The 22,443-nt window shown below is 44.3% G+C and overlaps 1 protein-coding gene across 2 annotated transcripts in view; it reads left to right on the top strand.

The window, feature by feature from the left end:
• The window catches only part of NEDD9 (neural precursor cell expressed, developmentally down-regulated 9), a 281,456-nt gene that overhangs the window by 238,990 nt on the left and 20,023 nt on the right, over positions 1 to 22,443 (top strand). For both annotated transcript variants that reach the window (XM_024763725.1, XM_024763716.1), the window contains one exon: positions 16,263 to 16,709. In XM_024763725.1, coding sequence (XP_024619493.1) covers positions 16,263 to 16,709 — 447 coding nt within the window. The remainder of the gene's footprint in view (positions 1 to 16,262; positions 16,710 to 22,443) is intronic.

Genomic DNA, 22,443 nt, shown 5'->3' with positions numbered 1-22,443 from the left:
CACAGTCAGACTTAAAAATACTCACTGAGAGATTTATAATCCGGCCACTCTTAAGATATTTTTTATATACATTTATTTATTTATTATTTTTGCCTGTGTTGGGTCATTGTTGCTGCGCTCGGGCTTTCTCTAATTGCGGTGAGCGGGGGCTACTCTTCGTTGCAGTGCGCGGGCTTCTCATTGCGGTGGCTTCTCTCGTTGCGGAGCACGGGCTCTAGGCACACAGGCTTCAGTACTTGTGGCACACGGGCTTAGTCGCTCCATGGACATGTGGGATCTTCCCAGACCAGGGCTCGAACCCGTGTCCCCTGCGTTGGCAGGCAGATTCTTAACCACTGAGCCATCAGGGAAGTCCCTAAGGCTTTTTTTTTTAACCAGATTATCTGGTTTGGCTACTTCAGGGATCATAACTAGAGAACAACCAAGCCTCCACTCATTCTGAACTTACAGCTCCAGCTCAGCCAGCTTATATTTATGGTACTCTTGAGCACTGTGGAATGCAGGCTATTGCTCGGGTGATTTTTTTTTTTTTAAACAGTACGCGGGCATCTCAGTGTTGTGACCTCTCCTGTTGCAGAGCCCAGGCTCCGGACGCGCAGGCTCAGCGGCCATGGCTCACGGGCCCAGCCGCTCCGCGGCATGTGGGATCTTCCCAGACCGGGGCACGAACCTGTGTCCCCTGCACTGGCAGGCGGACTCCCAACCACTGCACCACCAGGGAAGCCCGGGTGAATTTTTTTTGGTTAGCCTATATCTAGTCTATTTTAATTGCATTGTATGTATTTTCATTTGTTCACAGGAAGGGTGCAGTCACTCTCACATGCACGTAAAGTTCCATTTCTTTTTAAAGGATTCCGTCTGAGGTTCACTGACAGTAAATCGCGGGGGACTTCATTTATCAAGAATTTTCCCCAAGCTCCTTGGAACGTACACAGCTTGTTCTGGATACTGGGGTTGAGGGCTGTGCCTCGGTGGCCGTGGCTTGCTCAGGGAAAGCTTCCCTCCTGAGGGTCTGGGGGTGGGTTATCGCTGCTGTCTGCCAGGAGGGTAATTGGAGGGTGGGTGCACAGCTGTGTTTGAGCAGAGGCCCGAGGCCCCACCCACGTTGTGCAGGCCCAGGCCTGGTCAGTGCCCCACGGGCCCGGCCTGTTTGATCTCTAATAGCTGAGCAGCTTCTGTGGCTAGGCCAAATTTCTGTACCCTGTGTGCCTACATTAAAATGCTAAATTACTTATCTAGTCTGCCATTCAGCAAACTCATTCATGAACGTTCCGACTGAACGTTAGAACAGGTAGAGCTTAGAACACAAGTAAGAAAACTACATTCTGAAATTCAGACTCCTGCGTCGTGGATGAACATGGTAAAGTAGGTTAGGGAAACCAGAAAGTGTGTACTATGAAAAGCTTTCTAGGGGACTTTGAAAATATTTTTATTTTCTCAAGGTGGCTTGAGAACATTTGATCAAGTGTCTTTGATTTAGTCAGCATGGTCATTTATAATCCATATAATTTCTGATTCTTTCCTGGCTTCAACATTTTGGTTTTAAATTTTTTATTCTCTTCTAAATGATGTGTTGCACACCCTCCAAATGAGGGACTCCTGCCCCCTGCCCCCTTTTTAAAACTTATGTGAGATCTATGCATTTAAAAGCACCAAAAGATGCTTTGAAAAAATTATTTGGTTACATATTTATTTCTTAACTGAGCAAACCCATTTTCAGAGCTAAACGATTTACGTATACAGAAATCAGTCTTTGTAGAACTGAAGGTGTTCTGAGAACACTGATCTAGCAGGTTGCACAGTAACGAAGATTCCTTCAGCATCCTTTCCTTGCTGGAATATACATCAGTCCTCTTCTGAGAATTCATCAGTGGCTTCCACTCTGCGCCCCCCCACTTCTAAAGAAACTTCCTCTCCACTTTTCAAGCCTCTTTGCCAATTCCATCCCCTTTCGCGCCCTTATGACCTCATCATCTCTCTCTCTTTTTTTTTTTTTTTTTTGCGGTACGTGGGCCTCTCACTGTTGCGGCCTCTCCTGTTGCGGAGCACAGGCTCCGGACGCGCAGGCTCAGCGGCCATGGCTCACGGGCCCAGCCGCTCCACGGCATGTGGGATCTTCCCAGACCGGGGCACGAACCCGTGTCCCCTGCATCGGCAGGCAGATTCTCAACCACTGCGCCACCAGGGAAGCCCGTCTCTCATTTTTTTCATTCAAGCATTCTTTATGCTTCTCTAATACCGACTTCTGTAGGGCTTGCCTCCCCACCACCTACAGAGACGTGGCACACTTAAAGCACACTCTGTACCCCCTACCTTCCTCCTCTCTTTGGACTCTGCTATGGGAAATCTTGGTCCCTTGTTGCTCCCATTCATTTGCCCCTGTCTCTTTGTGCCTACGTGACTTGGTTCGTGTGTCACTTGCCGCGAGTCAAACCCCCTCATCCAACCACTCTATAAAAGAATCAGAAGACTAAACCTTTGTCTCCCTGACTGTCCTATAATCCCTACAATAGGCTTTCTGTTTCTCACCTCTGCCCTACTCTGTTAGCACTACCTTACTCATTAACCTCTTTCAATCAAATCACTATCTAAATGATATCTGGAACTCACATAGGTTGTCCACTGGGGCTTTCCAGTTTTAGGTAAGCCCCACTGAATACGAGAGACTCACCCTTTATTTGTATGTAGAGGCAGATTGACAGACAAGTCCCTTGAATAAAAAGTATGATCCAGGATCTGTTGTGGCCTTGCGGGTGGGAGGCAGAGGTAGGGACTTGGTCTCTTCTGTGTTCTTGCAGTAGAGACAAGATAGAGTATGAGGTTTGGGGAAAGGCATTTCTGTTTCCTGTGATGTGATGCTCTGTAACCTTGGGCAAGTTAAGCTCTCTGGGCCTCAGCTTTCTTATCTGTAAAGTAGGGATAATAACTGCCTCATAGGATTGGTCTAAAGCCTAAGCAAGACATTTTCCATGGTAAGGTATTTACCATGGCTCCTGCATAATGGAAGCAGACAATGCTAGTCGGCCCCAGCTCTCCTTATATAAGTAGGTGCCCAATAGATGTTGAAAGGATAGTGTGGACTCAGGACTTGGTGACAGGATTATGTCAAAACCCCAGTCACTAGGTTAAGATAATCGAGTATTATTGAATATTCCATGGGCCTGGAGATGTCTTGCAGAAATGCAGATGCCAGACATAGGGATTTACCAGTACACCTCTGTCCCCACTTGCTAATATTTTAATGATTTGTTATCTTCATTGTTATTAATAAGATTTGATATTCCTGAAATTGTAGGACCTTGCTCACAGTAGGTACTCAACCAACATTGAATTGAATGTTGAATTACATATAATACTTACACAAATAGCCGTTAAAAGAGTCTCGCTGTATGGCATAGTGGATTTTGTTTCAAATCCCACTTTTGTTACTTCCTAACAGTATAATTTTAGGCAAGCTACTTCAGGTCTCCATTTCCTCATTTATAAAATGGGAGTAATAGTACCTGTCTCATCAGATAGTTGTAAGGATATAATATATGAAAATCATCTGTTTCTAGTACATAATAGGCATTTTAAAATGGCAGGTATTATATGGTGCATTATAAGATACATATAATATATATACTCAGATATATAGGTGCAGAAGCATTATATATATAAAAATGTAAGAGGAAACCTTTGCTACAATTGTTTATCCACAACAAAAGCGGTACCGAGGGACAGAGAAAGTCATGACTGTAAAAAATCAAAGGTGAGGTGCACAGGAGGTGAGTGGGGCTCAGGGAAACCATATCCCTAGCCTACTGCCGTCAGTTAGAGTGATGGAGATGTAAAGTGAGAGGCGATGGTGATCTATTTTTAGATCATTTTAGGGTTAGAAAGAAACTTAAACAAATTGGTTTGAAATCCCAGCCCCTGGGACCATGGAATTACTCTGCAGTAACATATAGACTTAATTACCAAGGCTCCTTGCCAAGATAAACGAAATGGTGCCACTGGGAAGAAATCCTCTATTTCCAGCTTAAAGCGAAGAGAATAGCTACCAGTTACCTAGGCAATGGATGACTGCAAAGAGTATGGGCACGGAAAAGGGACCAAAAACAAAAAACAAAAAAAACCTGTTTATACTTTGTCAGCAACACCCCCTCCATCTTATTTACTTTGAACATTCCAGTCATCCCCCTGCGGGAATTCTTACTAGTTAATGAGGACTCCGCACGCCTGGGGAACGTTACAGCTTAGCTGCAAAAGACTGTCTTCCTGAGGAATCTTCCTTTTAAGATAAATGCCTTATTGGTGACCTTTTCCACCCTCCACTGGAAAGAGTGATTCAGAAGGTAGACAATGTGATCTAGGTGAATTGAAGCATATGCTTTGAGGAAGACGGAACAGGCACTCCAGAAAATATAAGTAGCGATGGTGTGTGACCGTGAGTTTTCATGGTTGAGATGGAGGGTGGGACAGCTGATCATGGAGATAATGAAATTTCCAGTGCAGTGTTTTCAAATACATATACTTGGACCTCACCATGGACTACTAAATCCAGGTTTATTCTTTAAAAAAATAAAAAGCTAGTCCCTTACCCTCAACCTCTTCCCCAATTAATTTAGCAATTAATTGTGCTAAATGGTATTTAGGTAGGTGGTTCATGAGCCTTATTCAAAGGCTGGGTTCACTCACATGGAGGCATCTTATTTCTTTGCAGATCTTGGTGTGTATGTTGCAAATGAGAATTCCTCCTGTTAGTTCTAATATGTCAAGGTAATAGTTATGTTACCAAAAATGTTCCTTATGTGGAACGTTGATGTTTATGATTACCAGAAATAAAGACTGATCAACCATGAATGTGTAAAAGTGCAAGCACTGCACCAAAACGTTTGATAGCTCATTTTGAATTTAATTCCTTTGTGAAACTCAGTAGAAAGTTGCAACCACCAAAAGGCATAAATGGTTAGGATTTGAACCAGATCTTTCTATTTAATTAAAGCAATATTTATTTAGTCAGTATGATATGTCATTAATATTTTTCCTAATTTATTTTAGTTATGCTATCTCTTGTATGAATTAGCCTTAATCTCATTGATTTGTGGTAGTCAGTTTATTGCCCTTAATTTAGCACCTCACTCCCACAGAAGATGGGGCTGACTCAGGACTCAGGCTTCTCTGTCCCCAGGCTCTGTGCTCTACTGAAAGACTAAGCTGGGATTCCGTCCCCCAGCCCCCAATAACCATAACAAGCAATGCCAGCCACTGGGAAGTCAGGAAAGTGGACTTCTAGACACTCCAGGCTTCTAACAGGACATGTCAGTGATCTGTCCATGAGTTTGCTGTTACTGTTTTTTGTCTGTTGTTATTAATCATCCACGGTATGACTTAGAGTTAGCAGCAAATGGCTTGAGTGGACCAGCAGCGCTGCAGAACCATCACAACAGCATTGGTAGAGCAGAATTTTGATGTCTTTTTCCCTTGAGTGCTCCTCTGGGTTAGAACTTGCGTGTTATTCTCTGATTCTCCAATCTTTTCCACTCAGAGCTCAGTTCGATGAGCATCCCCTTAAATGGTGGAGAGGGTAAAGGAAGGGGGTGATAGGAACACAGTTAGCCCAATGGCATTCACTGTGAAGCTGGACCGCTTGACAGTCTCACAGAGGCCAGGATGCCCTTGGAATAGATCTCGTTCCCTTGTAAAGATCATCTTGTCAGTGAGAGAACAGTGCATTGACTAAACCTAAGAGTCTTATCAGTGCTTTTACCTTTTTTTCTCCCAAATCCTAAATTCAGCCAAGGCAGAGCCATTAGCAAGATATATACTTGGACGCCTATCTTTTATTTTTAGTTTAAAATATATATCATTTCTGTAGGTATGTATCCATGTTTCACAGACCCCAAAGTGGGACAGATGGTCTGACAATGGAAAGGATATTTGAAACGGGGACCGTCTTGGAAAGTTTAGGAACACATGGTCGTTCTAGCTGCTTCGGAGGTCAATCAGCCATCGAAAGCCTTATCCCTCTTGCCTTATGCCAGCCTTTTATCTAACTTGTTTTCAGCTTCTTATCAGGAAATTATCTAAGAGGCTTTTTTAAAGTGGATTCCGGCAAATTTTTTATATTTACCTGTAAATAATATTTACCACGTGACATTTGCTGGTAAATAATGAGGCAGTCCTTTTCTTGCTTCTTCCAGGAGTAGGAATCTTTAGCAATGAAGGAAAGCCCATTTTGAAATATGGACTGTGCGGAGAACACCTGAGAGCACTAGGCAGCGAGGGGGATTGTGTTTCAATTGCTCTTGTTGAAACCTGGCAGGATAGCTCTGTGCCTCACAGCCTGCAGCGTCTGTATCAAGCCTCCTACCTCCCTTATTAAGATCTTAATTACAGATGCAGCTTACTTCATTGCTGGAGGGAAAGAATTTAGTTTCTCTGAACCGTGTCTGTTTTTTGGTGTGGCAGGTGTAATCGTCATGAGATCATTTCTGGTGTGTTTTCTTTCCCTGGAGGAATTTTTTTGGGGGGGTGGAGGAATACAGTTCTTAAGACAGAACTTCATGTGCTCATAATAGTGCAGTAATCATAACTGTGCTTTGATTTTACAGAGACCCTCTCTTCTGAAGATATCAGAGCGTTTTGCATGTATAGTTTCATGACTCCTCGTGATATTATCATAAAGAACATGTTCATTATCCCCATTTTGCAAATGGGGAAACAGAGGCATAAAAGGCAGTGCTTTCATTGTCATTAGTCTTACAAGATGAGGACCAAGATTAGACTCTATTAATTTAACAGTGTCATGTCCATCCCTCTATCCGGGGTTTCTCCACCCCAGCACTATTGACATTTAGGACTGGATAATTCTTGGTCGTGGGGACTGTCCCTTGCATTGCAGGATGTTTAGCAGCGTCCCTGGCCTCTACCCACTAGATGCCAGTAACACACACACACACACAGTGTGACAACCAAAAATGTCTCTGAACCTTGCCAAATATCACCTGGGGGCACAAAATCCCCCCCTAGTGAAAAATCACTGGCATGATCTCCCCTACTTCCTTCTGCTTAAAAATAATTACCTTAGTGGTTTTAGTGCAAATTACCTTACTGGTTTAATAGAAGTGCAAAAATGCAGTCATAAAGCTGCTTGCCATAATTTTATCATGACCGAGGTTGGGCTTAATGTTAACAGTTCCTAACCAAAAGGAAGCTTCCTCTTCTATGCTTAGCGCGAATTTGTTCAAGTGAATACCACAAAATACGAAGACACATGGGGTCTCACTAGGTCACGTGTAAACCGTCAGACCATCCCGAAGGCAACCTGAATTCTCTAAAGTCTTTGGCTTTATTTTCCTAATAGTCCACCTATTATATGTAAAATATATAAATATATAAAATAGCTTTCTTCAGGGCCCAGTTCTAAATGCATGTTCCATTAACAATGGGCCTTGAAGAAAACTCTTTTATTCTCATAAACTGCTGTAGCATATGTACACGTAGCAGCTCGTCTATATCCCCAGCCACTAAACAATTTCATCAGTTTCATTTTGAGGTTTTCTTCTCCTCCATTTGCTTCTGCCATCTTTCCTCTCTCTTCTAGCTGAGAAGCTGCAGCTTCTAAAAATTCTTTCTTGGGACTTCCCTGGTGGTGCAGTGGATAGGACTCCACGCTCCCAATGCAGGGGGCCCGGGTTCGATCCCTGGTTGGGGAACTAGATCCCACATGCATGCCGCAACTAAGAGTTCGCATGCTGCAACTAAGGAGCCTGCCTGCTGCAACTAAGACCTGGCACGACCAAATAAATACATAAATATTAAAAATTCTTTCTTGAGGCAACTGCAGTGCTGACAGTATACGATTATACACACCCTCTCGGCCAAGTGTGCGAATCCATTTTTTAAAACTCTTTGAGGACCTCACAAGTTAAGTGGGATAATAGCAATCAGGCACCAAACCTAGTTCAGGGGTCATCTAAAAGAGTTCCAGTGAGGGGTGATGTCCAAGTTACATCAGTCGGGTTCTGGCTGGGAGGCAGATGAGGGTTGCTAGTATGTGTACATATTGGCACTAGTGGGTTTAGATATAACTTCATACCTTGGGGGTTGCATACCTTGATGTAGGAAAATAAGATATATGGGAATGTAAAAATAGGAAGATCTTTCCCTTCTTTCAGATACTTTATTAGATGTTAGAACTTGTGTGTTTTGACTATTGAGAAATAATACAGTTTTTGGAATATACTGTAATATTTGTGGGCTAGAGTCTCCTACTCCTTTATAACTTAATTCTCGTTTCACTTCCCCAAGTACCTGGATGTTAGAGGGATTTGTCTAGACAGGCAAATAGAAGTGATTTGATGCTAATACTGTAATGTTGGCTGAAATCCAGATGGTTGTTTTACCATTAATAAACCTATCTTTTGGGTGAGTGGGTGTCAGACCTTCATCGTTATATGGCGCCTGTCAGATTTATCTAGAGACAGACCCTGAAAAGCGTTTGTGCCTGCCCCGTGTTTTTGATCCTTTGCCAATACACTATGCTTAAATCTATCAAAACCAGGCAACCTGGGACAAATGCTTATAAATTCTGAGGCTTAATAGCAGTATTACTAAAGTCTAAGATGGAGAAGGTTCTCAGGAAGCATACCCTAGTCCAGTGGAAAACATTCCTAGATTAAGAAGGGAACCAGATGCTAGTTCTGGCTCTGCTGCTGATATAATAAGAGACCCTCTGGGCGGTAGAAGAAGACTGGGCGAGAGTGATCTCTGGGATCCCTTCGTAGTCTAATATTCTAGCCTAGTCGGTCTGGTCAAGCCATGGGTGACTTCTGGTTCTAAGTACCCACAGAAACCTAGGTGTTCTCCCACCTTCTTATAGACCCTCAGGAGTTACTCAAGAAAACCCCAAAGACCACAGAAGAGTGGAGAATTGAGTTCTTCAAGACATATGTATTATTTATGATCATCAGAGTTGTGAGGAAAAGCTAACTTATTTTTCTCACATACCGTTAGCAGTCGGCCAGGAAGTAATAGAAGCTGGCTGTGAAGTCACACATACATGTGTACACGCACATGAAGATGCTATGGCTGAAGTGCACAAAGCTGGACCATCTTAGAGGACGTGAGGACTCGGGGCAAAGTAGATGACATGAATATTTAGAGAGAGTCCAAGATACTCACGTAAGCTTTATAACTACCATAGGGGTTTAGAACCACTTGCAAGAAAATGAAAATCATCGGCTGAAATGTGGTCCAGGTGCTAAAGGGCTCTTTGGTGGCATGTGTTGGACACACCTCCCCAGGGGTCAGGAAGTATAAGCATCATATCTTCTAACTCCTAAACCTAAAGCCTAGTGTCTACTACTTATCAGTCTCCAGGGGATTCAACTCTTAAAAAAATTCAACATTCCAGATATCCAGTGTAAACCAAATATTCCAAGAATCAAAATCCAGACACTTGTAGATATCCATGTTTTCTGACTATGGCTGTGTCCTTCTCTGGGGAAATCCTGCATCCCCCTGTATCCTAAAGATGAGGGTAGGAGGAAGCCGAAGGGGTTGGATGGCCCTCAGACTGAGTTTTTTTTTAATTGAAGTAGAGTTGATTTGCAATATTGTGTTAGTTTCAGATGTACAGCAGAGTGATTCGGTCATACGTATATATATGTGCATATATCTATATTCTTTTTTTCAATTCTTTTCCATTATAGTTTATTACAAGACACTATATTCGAAATCTTGTAATAAACTATAATGGAAAAGACCTAAGCTGGTTTTTGTCGGCAGACAAACATAAAAATACAGGATCCTTTCTTTCTCTTCTCCAGTGTGTCCTGAGACTGACCTTTCTGATGCTCATCCCTCAGCCACTTCCTTTGGGACCGATTTTCTTGACAATGGCCATTTCCTTCTTTACTGTGTGTGCGCGCGCGCGCGTGTGTCCCTGCCAGAGTCCAGGGCTAAAGTTTGGGGGGTTGGGTACAGGAAAGCCACATTGCTGAGAATGTGGCAGCCCTGAGGCTTGGCAGGAGCTCCTGCACGATAAATATAGAATGAAGTAAAATAATAAGAGGAAGCTGGGCCATTGATGATGCTATCAGTCCGCGGGGGCGGGGGGGGGGGGGACACACCAGGCATTGTGTCTTATTTTTCTTCAAACAGCAGCATGAATGGTCATGGAAATTATGTCACACACCTCTCTGTATTTGGAATAGCAGATAGTTTCCCTGGCAATAGGAGTAATAAGCTTTCTTGACATTTTGATAGTAGTGGGGGGGGGAGGACAGGGAAGAGCAGGGTGGTGTGGAAATGATCATGTGACCTGGAGCTCTCTTTACTTGCTGTAATACTGCACGGCATTTTCTTCCCAGTCCTTGGGCATAGCCTGGGAGCCAGGAACCGCAGAACCCAAACATTCTGGCAAAGCATGAATGGTGCTCGGTCATCTACCGCCAGATGTAGGTTGCCACACTAAAGGGAGAAAAGGTCTCTTACAGAGACCATTGTATTTAATCAGGCGGGGATGGCTGGCTCCTCTTGGCCTTCCTGTTTGCTCAGTGGTTGTGGCACTAGATGCAGGCTCCCCATCTACGTCATCATCCTGTTTTAACAGGGAGGGACGGGCTCTTTCCTGCTCGCCGTCTCCCACGTTCTCTGGTCGTGAGGCTTAGGTGACTTGGACGTGCCATTTATCTTTCTGGTTCTGTTAGTTCATCTTCCCATGTCCATTTGAAAATTTCAACCGAATATCTTGCTGACATCTCTAGAAAACCATTTCACCCTCTCTGTAGAGAACCAGGAGATCAGAGTCCAGAATCCATTTCAATTTAGCAAACACTTAGTGAGTGTGTATTTTGTTTCACACACTGGTTCTGAAAATGCCAAAGAAAGAACAGCTTCCCTGAACTTAAGGAGTTCCCAGTCTTGAAAGGGACAGTACAAGTCGTACTATAAGAAATACTGTCACAGAGAACTAGAAAGGAAAACAACGAGATAGATTTTGGGAAGAGAACTCTTCCGGTGATGTGGAAGATGATTTTGGAGGTGGGAAGAGGTTGAACGCAGGAAAACCGGTTGGGTAGCAATTGTCATACCTTCCCCCTGCCCCCCACCAAAAATAAAGTTGCTGAGGACCTGAGCGAGGAGTGGCAGTGAGGAAGAAAAGCCAGGTCCCAGCTGACTGAGGTTCAGATTGTGCAGTGACTCAGCAAACGTCTGAGGCTCTGATCTTGGGCGGCCTTATGCCTGCTGTTAACTGAGAGAGATCAGGAGAAAGGGGGTTTGCACTTGTTGAGTGAGAGGTGAAGATACTCACTAGACAACTGGAAATGTGGGACTGGAGAGCAGAGGAAATATCGAGGCTGGAGCTGTGGATCTGAGTGTTACCTGTGTGTTTAGATGCCATCGGCATGGATGAGACGTCCTGTAGAGAGCAAACTCATAGAGACGAGAGATCCCTTTGGAACATGATCACTAAAGGGACAGGAAAAGAGATTAGTCTGTGAAGGAGGAGAAAGATGAGTGGTCATGAGAACAAGGGAAGAGGGAGGACCGGGACGTGGAATCATGGGAGCCAAGGACAGTTTCTTCTCAAAGATCGGGGTGGGGTCAATGCTAGAGGCTGCTACAATTAGGATCCCTCAAATAGGGTCTGTGACTCTAAATGCGGATTTCCCATCCTAATTAGAACCACAGCTTTTGTAGCACATGCCTCTGACTTTATTCAACACCGTCCTAATTCTGGAGCTGGAGACAAGAGGCCCGTGTTCTTAGCTCTGTGACCTTCTAGCCAGCTGACTTGGCAAATCATTAACTTCTTGGGCCTCATTTTTCTCATTTGTAAAGTGAACGAGTTGAACTGTAATTGTTTGAAGTGCCTCTGGCTTTCAAGTTCTATGACCCAACTGTTTGGGTGCTTTGCCAAGCTCTAGCTGCATTTCTAACTGCCAGCCTCTGGAGGCTAACCATCCAGCTGGATATAGGATTACAGAGCTCTCTTATCTTTCCTTGATGTGTTTCTGTGTTGACCTTTCCTGCCCTGGAGATAAATATCCCAGGGAGGGTGGGAGAAGGAGTAGGTCTTGAATAGACAGACTGCCTCTCCTGGGTTTTTGTAAGATATTCAGATAATCACCTTCTGACTTTGTGGCCTTAAGGAATCACATCTCTGCCCTGAAGGAAAGGGTCCCTCCGCCTTGTCCTAGCCGGAGAAATTAACTCTTGATCTGCCTGTGCACTTTTAAATGAGAGGGTTTGTGTCCTAGCTGAAGTTAACTTTGCTGTTATCTCCTTACTAAACTCTTGCCCCAAGTATTTTCAAAAGCCAAGCTCTTTACCCCGTGTTATTCCGTACTTTCTGATGGTTGTACTCTTCTGGAATCTAATGAGATGTATCCATAATTTGTCCAGTAATAATAATAATATAATATCAATAATGTTATAATGATATAATATTAATAATATTGTGGTAATATTAGTATGATATATCATTATAATTAATATAATTAATTATATAATAATTCAAATAGTGTTATATTAATATAATTGATTAATTATATTTATATAATAATATTATTAATTATATTAGTAACATATTATTATTTTGTCTCTTTTTTTTTTAATATTTATTTATTTATTATTTATTATTGGCTGCTTTGGGTCTTCATTATTGTGCGTGGGCTTTCTCCAGTTGCGGCGAGCGGGGGCCACTCCTCATTGCAGTGCACAGGCCTCTCATTACGGTGGCTTCTCTTTGTTGCAGAGCAGGGGCTCCAGGCGTGCAGGCTCAGTAGTTGTGGCACACGGGCCCAGCCGCTCCGCGGCATGTGGGATCCTCCTGGACCAGGGCTCGAACCCATGTGCCCTGCACTGGCAGGCGGACTCTCAACCACTGCGCCACCAGGGAAGTCCCATATTATTTTGTCTCTTGAATGCAGCCAATAGTTTCGTTATTGTTGTTTAGAGGCAAATACTCAACAAGAGGTTACAGTGAGCAGAACTCATTATTAATTCAGAGAAGTACTGCTTCAAGATACAGTTCTCCTGAAGCGTAATTGTGAGCAAGAGAAATATCAGATGTGTATAAAAATATATATAATAACAACATTAGAATAGAACCAACCTTTGACGGAGAACTGTGGAGGTGATCCGCTAGGAAGCCGAAGATCAAAGCGCCATCAGCACATTAAATAAATAGTCATACCTTCCCAAGTCTCCCGCGATGTTAAAGTACTTGACCTGAGTTAACTCACTGAATGCTCACTGCAAACCCATGGCATAGGTATGTTACCCTCATTCTCATTTTACAGATGAGGAAGTTAAGGTGCCAAGGGGAAAAGTAACCTGCCCGGGTCACACAGCCAGGACCCCAAACCCCAGGAACTGATTTATTCCGTAGACATGACAAAAGGAATGGTCACCTTCAGAGCTTTACCGTAAAATGGGATGGAGCCCAGTTAGGAGGACATTGTGTAGTAGAGCTAAGGTGGCTTAGAGCTCTGGAAAGAGAACTGAGCCAGGAGACCACAGTTCTCTTCCATCTCTGACTCCACCGGTGTGGCCTTGGGCAGATGATAAACCGCCCCCCGCCCCAGATCTGTTTCCTCATCTGTAAAACAGGGAGGTCAGGTCCAGGTGTTCTCTGAAGGTCTCAGGAGCCGTAACCTCCTGTGTGGGAGAGTGGCTGGCTGTAGACATTGGCTCCCTGTAGCTGGCACAGATATTAAATAACTTATTCCCATTCACCCGAGGCTGAGAATAACTCTCAGCATGTGAGGTGTCAAGCTGGCACCGGGTGCTTCCACTAGCGGCTGCCAAGCTCTCTGAATCCCAATCTCTGGGAGTGGTGGGCAGGGGGGGCGGTGGGGGACAGCTAGTCAGAAATCACCTTGTGATCATCTTGTGCATCCACAAGAGGCTCTCCAGGTTTTCCTGGAGAAGCAGCTCTGGAGGCCTGTCTGGAAACAGGTTGCTGCTTAGCTGGTGGTGGGAAGGTCACTGGAACAGGAGACGAAGACCATCCAGAGCAGCCTTCGTACAGGGATTTCTATCTGCCTCGAGTCGGGCGTGGTCTGGGGCTCTACTTCATTGCTTGATGGAGCTCCGTGGACGTGACCCAACTCCGAATGCCTGGAGTTCATGTATACTGATGAGGTCTGTGGTCCTTCACCTTCTACTGTTTTCTGTTTCTTTTCTTTCCCTTCTTGGTAGCCAGTGTAATCGCACAGCTCTCCACCCTCGGCTCCCATAGGACCGGTCCCACCCCTATCACTTCTGACTTCACCACAGGGCCTCCTTGCCAGCCATTCCCAGTTGTTGAATGGGCCCCAGAGAAAGGGGTGGAGACCAGAGCCGTCAGCTCACCTCCTGCTCTATCATCACAGTACAACTTGGGTGGAGTAATTTCCTTCTGATCATTTAGGTACAAAGGACCAGCATCTTGTCTTCTTCAACTCGATGACTTTTCTTTCAATAACGGGACACCCAAACAATGGAAGAAGAGAAACAAGAGATTTTAGGATTAGGACACATCCTTAAATGGTTCCTCAAACCAGGATACAGTGCTGTATGGTTTTATCTTTCAGTATGTGGACTTTTAATTGTTAGAAGGAACACAGAGCTTCCTAGAATATAGATACTAAGTAAAACATTCACCTGGAACCCAAAGCCCTCAGTATCCCTTTAGCTTCCCTTACTGCTCACCTGTACACATCATAGACTTCCTGGATCAGAAAACTGTCAAGAACAAGGACTTCAACCTTATTCTTAAAGAGCATCACCAGGCTTCCTGGGCACTGAGCTCTAGGGCTTCATCTCCTTTCCTCACTGCCTAAGAGGACTGTGGTTAACAGTAAAAGTAGGAGCCCCCCAGCTGCTGACTGGGGGCAGACCCTCCCACGGCACAGCGCCTCCACAGCAGAGAACCAGCCCACGGTGCAAGACCCGCGGTTACGGGGAGGATTACAGGGGGAGATGATTAACGGATGTCAGTGGTAAAGGAATGAAAAGCATGAAGCTGAAAGATCGAATCCACGTTTTTAGAGAAGAAAACAGGGGGCAGAAGTCCAAACAACAACAGCCCCAAGTGCCACGAATGTGTAGTCGCAACACAGTCCGGCCAATCAGTGGCCTCCTCCCCACAAGCGATCATCGTCACAGTGACACCTAGTGCGTCCCAACTTTCTAGCGAAGCACTAGAGAGATCGCGTTGAGTCTTCTGACGGCTTGCTATGAATTTACAACATTCCCCGACTCCTCTGTGTGCTGGGAAGGAGCAGGCATGGGGTGATGGCTGCCATCGTGCTGCGAAATGTGACTGATGCCAAGAAATGAAATCTTTGGAGCCTTTGAAAGGCTTCCAAGAATGTCAGCATGTACTGCCTGCCCGCTCTCTGCTGAATGCCTACTTTGGCTGTCTGCTTAGTACTGAAAGTGCCAGACAGGCCTTCACACAAAGAAAGAAAGTGTTTGGGGCCCATGAAAGGGGAAAGCAGAGCCTTTCCGATGTGAATGGTGAGATTCAAGAAGTAGGAAATAAAATGGCAGGGTGAGGAGGGGCCCTCGGGAAAGGTAGGAATAAAAGACCAAAGAGGAAGCGATGGTATCTATCTACCTACGCGGGGTAACTTCTTTGTAGCTCCCCGCGATCAAATCTGGAGATGTAGACTTACCATCACACTACACTCCACGCTTGCTTCGCGTGGAAAGATCGCTTGCTTGTAGATTCTCCACGTATCCAATGACCTCTTGATCAACTGAGAATAAGAATTTTTACACCCTGCCGAGTCAGAGATCCGTGTACCTCTGTTTCCATTTTAACACTGAATATCAATGCCACTTGTGCTGCTTGTTGGGGATTTTCTTTGACTTATTTTACCTCCAATATATTAACAAAATAAGAGATGTCTGTTGTAGTACATCTGAATATCTTGGAATATTTTATTCCTTCGACCGGGTTTAAGAAAGGAAGAGAAATGTTTTGTAGAATGAACCGTTCTCTAACCCTTAGCCATGCTACTCGTAACTCCCTGGGCACAGCTTGTACTGCTGGAAGAAAGCGCTCTGTGGCATGCTGAGCTTTTCCAAGGAGGCGGTCTGATGTCATTGGTGGCAGACGCAGTATGTATGGATCTGTCTTCTGTCTGCACCATCTGTTTTTCTCCTTACAGGCTATTGTTCAGATTCTTCTCTTCTCTCCAGGAAGAGCACGGGCTTTAGGTGTTAAAGGGACTGAGCTGCTATTCTAATGTGGATTCCCTCTGTTCTTTCCTTCCTAGAATCTTATGGCAAGGGCCTTATACGACAACGTCCCAGAGTGTGCTGAGGAGCTGGCCTTTCGCAAGGGAGACATCCTGACTGTCATAGAGCAGAACACAGGAGGACTGGAAGGATGGTGGCTCTGCTCCTTACACGGTCGGCAAGGCATTGTCCCGGGCAACCGGGTGAAGCTTCTGATTGGCCCCGTGCAGGAGACCTCCTCCAGTCAGGACCCGCCTACTTCTGGACTGATGCACCAGCCCTTTGGCCAACAGAAGCTCTATCAAATGCCAAACCTCCAGGGCGCCCCTCGAGACACCATCTACCAAGTGCCACCTTCCTACCAAAATCAGGGAATTTACCAAGTACCCACTGGCCATGGTACCCAGGAACAAGATGTGTATCAAGTCCCACCATCAGTGCAGAGAAGCATTGCAGGGGCTAATGGTCCCCACTTAAGTAAAAAGGTGAGTGAACAACAGACTGGATTTTTGTTCTTAATTTTTTCCACTGTACTCAAAGCGTGTGTGTGTGTGTGTGTGTGTTTGCGCTCCTAAAATAAGAACTTGAAGCTTCCAAGAAGTACATCAAAGTAGTAAGTATATCTTCCAAGAAGTAAGAATATCTAAATACCCTAGTTTGAGTATTATTTTTCCATTCATTGGTCAGCAAAACCTTCTTGAACGCCCACCCTGTGCCAGGTGCTGTTGATCCATCACCATCATGAGTTCCCAAGCCGTGCCAGGTCACAGTGCATCGTCAAGTGTTTCTCTCCAAATTTCTGATAGACCTGCTTTTAGACCTGGACTCTGCACTCAGTTTCCAGTCTTTTCTCTTTCTCCCTTGAGTGGTACAAGGCACCACATTTTTCACTGCCCTAACAATTTGAGATAAGTAGAAAATCGATTTAATTTCAAGCATCTAGTATATTTTCAATGCCTGTGATACGGTGATGAATTCAAGAGTGAATCTGGCCTCCATGATGCTTACGCTGTAGTAAGGAGACATGTCAGGTGGGGAAATCGTGCTGTGAAGAAAATAATACCGGTGAACTTGTGGAGGGTAGTAGCCAGCACAAAGGTGACGCTCCTGGGAGCACCGCAGGGGAAGGCTTTTCTCTTCAGTTTGCTGGCAAATTCCAAGGGCCTGCGATGGGTCCAGGGAGGTTTGGTATTAAGAAGGGACTAATTTAACAGAACAAGAAAAGATCCCTGAATCACAAGAGGAAAGATGCAGTTGGTCGCCAGAAAGAGCTGTTGATGCTTAGAACATGACGTATACATGTGCCCTGCCTTGCGAAAACCTAATACAGCATTTGAATTTACAGTCCCAAGTAGATTATGGAGTATCTATTTGCATGATAATGGAATCCTCTGTTGGAAAAAATAAAGGAGGGGGTCATTTACTGTTGGATTCCTTAAATAACAAAGCCACGAATGTATTTTCAAATCACCTTTTATACAAAACGTGTGTTTTACAAAACGCTGCTCAAGAGCACAGGTGTTACATAAGCTGAGTGTATAAACGTTAGGAGGAATTCCTCAAGAAGTTACAGTTTTCCGACTTGTATTGCCTGGGACAATGATCCCTGTCTGGGGGTCATAGACTGCGCCCGTGACCTTTCAAAGTCCTTCTCACCCCAGGGATTTTAGATTCAAAGGGAGAGTCAAACCAGGCCTCTGTCTCCAGAGGGAAAAAGAACAGTTGAAAGGTGTGACTATAAATAAATAACTTCTCTCATTCGTAGCCCTGCTGTGTACATCTTAAAGATAGCCCTCCCTCATCGGAGCTGGTGTGAGGCAGACAGGGGAGGCCAGCACGGGAAATGCTTGGCTGAAAGGTGGTGGGGTCTGAGCTTTCATCACAGTTTATTTTGGCAGGAAGGTGACATGTTTTTCTCTTTAGACTCTACCTTTTTAGTTCCAAGTCTGAAAAGTCTAAAACTTCGGACTTCTAGCCATGTCATTTGCTATAACTGTACTTCAGGTTTGTCCCTGGACCCTTGATCCATTTAGAGGGGAGAGAGTTTGACACACCTTCCCTTTGATAGAGGTTGGAGTGCCGGGGTTACTATCGGGCACTTGAACTCAGTGTTTTTGTTTTTGTTTTTAATTCTAAAATCAGTGGAAGGTTTTATGTTTAGCAAGAGGTAGGTGGTTCCTGTAGGGGGAAGCCAGCTTCCGGAAAGGCACTCTGCCAGCCCTCCCAGGGGATGCCACAGACCTGGGGGAGGCTTGACCAGAGCTCAGGGGTAGGCAGTGCCCCGAGTGCTGCGCTTCGAGCAGTCGGGGTCTGAGGTGGTAACGTGGTGAGGCAGGAGGGGACGGACGGTCCTGGCTCTTCCCTGACAAACACCGTGTTCTCTAGGACACCTGACCTCGCCCTGAGTCACCTTAGTGCCACTGGTCCTCAGGCTGCCGCCTCCATCCTGTCCACTGGACCATTGGCTCACGCCCCACGGGAGTGGGTGTACCCTTTCCTTTCCTCTCCCTCTCTTCCTTCTTTCCTTCTTTTCTCTCTCTCTCCCACCCCCTGTTTTTGCTTTCTTTCTCTCTCCCCCTTTCTTTCTTCCCTCCTTCCCTCCTTCCTTCCTTCCTTTGTAGTGGAGATGGCTTGGCTGCTAACAGGTGATTTTAACCTTCTGAGTAAAAACAGCTGCTTTTAAAACTTCCATCAACATCTCCCTCGGTGACGTTTCTGACCCAAGACCTTCTCAATGGGTTAGAATCGTACTAATGACTTAAGGCAAGGCTCCAAGAGTTAATCTTGGTACGGGGGGGGGGGAATCCGGCAGGGTTTGTTTCGAGTTCTCATTGTAGTAGTTTTGCTGACTTAGTAAATAGCCCCATACCCGTTTTTCTCTTTTAATTTCCCATCTGTAAAATGATGGTGAACCCAGAACTGGACATTCCTGGTGGCTTACGTCAGAGTCCTTAAAAGCTATTAAAGGAGAGAAAGAGGATGCAGTAGAATCTTGTTCTGAATCACTAAAGTGTGGTTCTAAAATCTTAGGGAACGTAAGAATCACCCAGAGAGCTAGAGAAGGTGAGTTGAGATGCAGATTCCCAGGTCCCCCCCAGAGTCTAGCCCCAGGGCTGGGGAATCTGCATTTTAGTAAGCTCCTGGGATAGTTCTGGGGGAGGTGGTCCAGGACTGCACTTTGAGAAGCATTGTTACAGGGCCATGAAGGGGGTTGGATATGTGCCAATCTGTGATTCGGGACTTTCCACAGTTAAAGATTCCCTTGATGTTGCTACAGACTGCAGGCTTCAGAAGTTTTATCCACCACAGTTTTTTCTACTAATGAATCACATAGGAAAAAAAAAGACAGTGAATTCTGCCTTGTATCACTCCAACTTTGCTGTCTGGGAAACTCCAGCCCCCACCCACCTTCTTGCATCCTATCCACGTAAAATGAGATTCATCGCTTATTAAATCAGTGGTTAGAGAGAGAAAGAAAAATCATATAATCTCCACCCTTTCCTGAAACAAGAAGACAGCATGAGGATTGTGAGAGGAGCCTGGGCTCTGGGGTGAGGGCGACTCCTGGTTCTGTTTCTTTCGTAGCTGTTAATCCCTTGGCAAGTTACTGAACTTCTTTAGACCAGTTTCCTCATCTGTCGAATGGGGATATCATAACTATCTCCTAGGGTTGCTGTGAGAACTCAGTGAAGCACTGTATGGAAAGGACCTGGAACAGAGTTTCGCAAAGCAGGGGCTTAAAAAAAATTAGTGCCCCTTGCTTTGATTTTCTTTCCTTTCTCAGAGTTTATTTTGAACTGATCAGCCCTGTTTGTGTTTCATACTCTGCACTGAATATGCAACTACCTTATTGCTAACATATATGCTGTTCTCTTTGAGTGTGCGGCTCCCTCTTTGGTTCTCCAGAAATTTTGTACAGGGTGGAAAGAACTCTCAAAGTTATCTGGAAACCATATACACTGACACCTTGACTTAATTTCATTGGTCTTTTTCACTCTGGGTTTTGTGTGCAGGGCCGTTTTATCCATTAGGCATTGTGGGCAGAATGCCGGAGGTCTACGAGAACGTTGGAGCACTGAATAAAAAGTCTTGGCTCCGAAATATGAAACACGAAAACTTCAAAATAGAAATTAATAAACGTTTAGACAGACGTGCAGGAAACAAGACAACGTCAACCTCATTAACTGTCACATTTCGATGTCATAACTGTTTCATTACATGTGAAAACAATTTGTAGGTTAGATTTTTCTCTCTTTGCAAAGACTTCTAAATATGCCTGTGATTGCCAAGAACTCACAGGCATTTCTAAATTAAATGAATTACTCATAGTCCAATAATTTGAAAAGCTGAATTATATTTTTAAGAAGTGTCCTCGATTTTTTAAAGGCAAAATTGTAGTTAATATGGGACTGTGGTTTGGAGGGGACGATTTAGACCCAAACATCAAAAGCATAAGGTCTACAAAGGTCTAAAAGAGCTTAATTTCTCTCCTTCAAAGATCAAAACCTGCCACCTGACTTGATCCACTTTGTGCCTGACCTTCACAGGGAATTACGTGTGTTTCTCTGATTATTCTTTGGACATGTCGCTTTTATTCTAACTGGTGGAATTAGATTTGCTTTGTATCCTTCTGAAGATCAGTTTGGGGCTAAATTATGAATTCCATTAAGGCAGGCAGAGGCCATGGTTGTCTCTTTACTGCTATAGGCCAAGCTCACAGTAAACCATCAGCACACAGATAACGAGTGAATGCACAGGCAGAAGTGAGAAACGAAGCATTTAATTTGAGTTGACCTTTAAATAAGCTGAAAAGTGGTTCTGATCTTATCACCCCTTCACAATCACACACGAGTCAAATCCCGTGTCCAGCTCATTAGTCTGTTACGACATATGTCAGATATTACATGGTCATTTTCCCCCAGAAGGGTCTTGGAGAGTGTCACCATCTGTTTTCTGAAATGTTAACTCTCTGTTCACAACAAATGAGCATCCAAAGCATGATGTCACGTTCAACTTTTCTGAGGGCCTAACTTTTATGCATTTTGCCAAATTTAGACAACAAGATTAGTTAACACGTCTGTAGTCCTCTAAAAAGGAGAACCACACTTTTCCCACTGAGGAACAGTGCTTCCTTTACCTATGCTATTATGTATCTACTGCCTTTCCTCATCTGTGCTACCTGTGAACTCCTATTCATACTTTAAAACCCATTTCAATGTTCATCTCCTCTGCGAAGCTTTCTCTGCACCCCAACAGTTTCTCCTGCCTCTGTGGTCCCAAAATATGTGGTAATTTCACTTAATCTCAAGGGAGCACACAGGCTTATTAAAACTTTAATGGCCCACATTTATAGTGTGTATGATGGACTGGGCAAGTACTGCTTTGGGGGTGGCACTCAGTAAACTCAAATAACAGTAAGATTTATCCAAACCCCATGACATCATCTTTAAAGACCATTTCCTACCTTCCAAGGTGAGACATAGCCGAATATTGGCAGGAAATGATTCAAAGATTTTAATCAGGTCTTCCAGGCCCATTCCTTGAAAGGTAATATAAGAACCATAAATAGTTTATGCTACAATGTTTGTGCCTTCTTAGACACTGAGTCATCATAAATTACACACACATGCGGGCACACACACACCCAAAGCCATTGGTTAGGGAACTGAGGACTTCCCTTATTGGGATGTGAAGCATTGCGAAATCTGGTTGCCCAGAACAACACTCACGTACCAGCAAACCAACAGCTATATGTTAGCAGTATGATTTGTCTACCAACAAGTAAAAATAGATTAAGAGGAAATGAAAGCTCCCAGAGAAGATAAACTCTGACTTCACCTCACATTCCTTTGTTCCCTTCCTACACACACACACACACACACACACACACACACACACACACACACAAAATCATACACACCCTCAAAAATACTGGGGAGAATCAGAGTTTGACAGGGCAGAGGGTACCTCCAGTTTCTTCGCTTATAAACTCAATAAAATATGACCCTGTTCCAGAATTATGCATTCCTATATAAAGAAAATCCTGATTTAAATGAATTTTTTCCCTCAGTACGGTGGCTTTTTAGTGTATGCAAAGAAGTGATTGTTCACCTAAAATCTCCACCCTCAAGAGTCAAGATAAAATTGAAATCTTACACAAAATTCAAGGTCCTTGAGCATTTCAAGGGCTCTATGACCTCACTTTAAAAAGGAAAAGTA

The sequence above is a fragment of the Neophocaena asiaeorientalis genome, unplaced genomic scaffold (genome assembly GCF_003031525.2).
Source record: "Neophocaena asiaeorientalis asiaeorientalis breed wild unplaced genomic scaffold, Neophocaena_asiaeorientalis_V1.1 scaffold427, whole genome shotgun sequence".
Classification (NCBI taxonomy): domain Eukaryota; kingdom Metazoa; phylum Chordata; class Mammalia; order Artiodactyla; family Phocoenidae; genus Neophocaena; species Neophocaena asiaeorientalis.
Note: the sequence above shows the minus strand (reverse complement) of the source record. Positions and strands in the feature narration are given on the sequence as shown.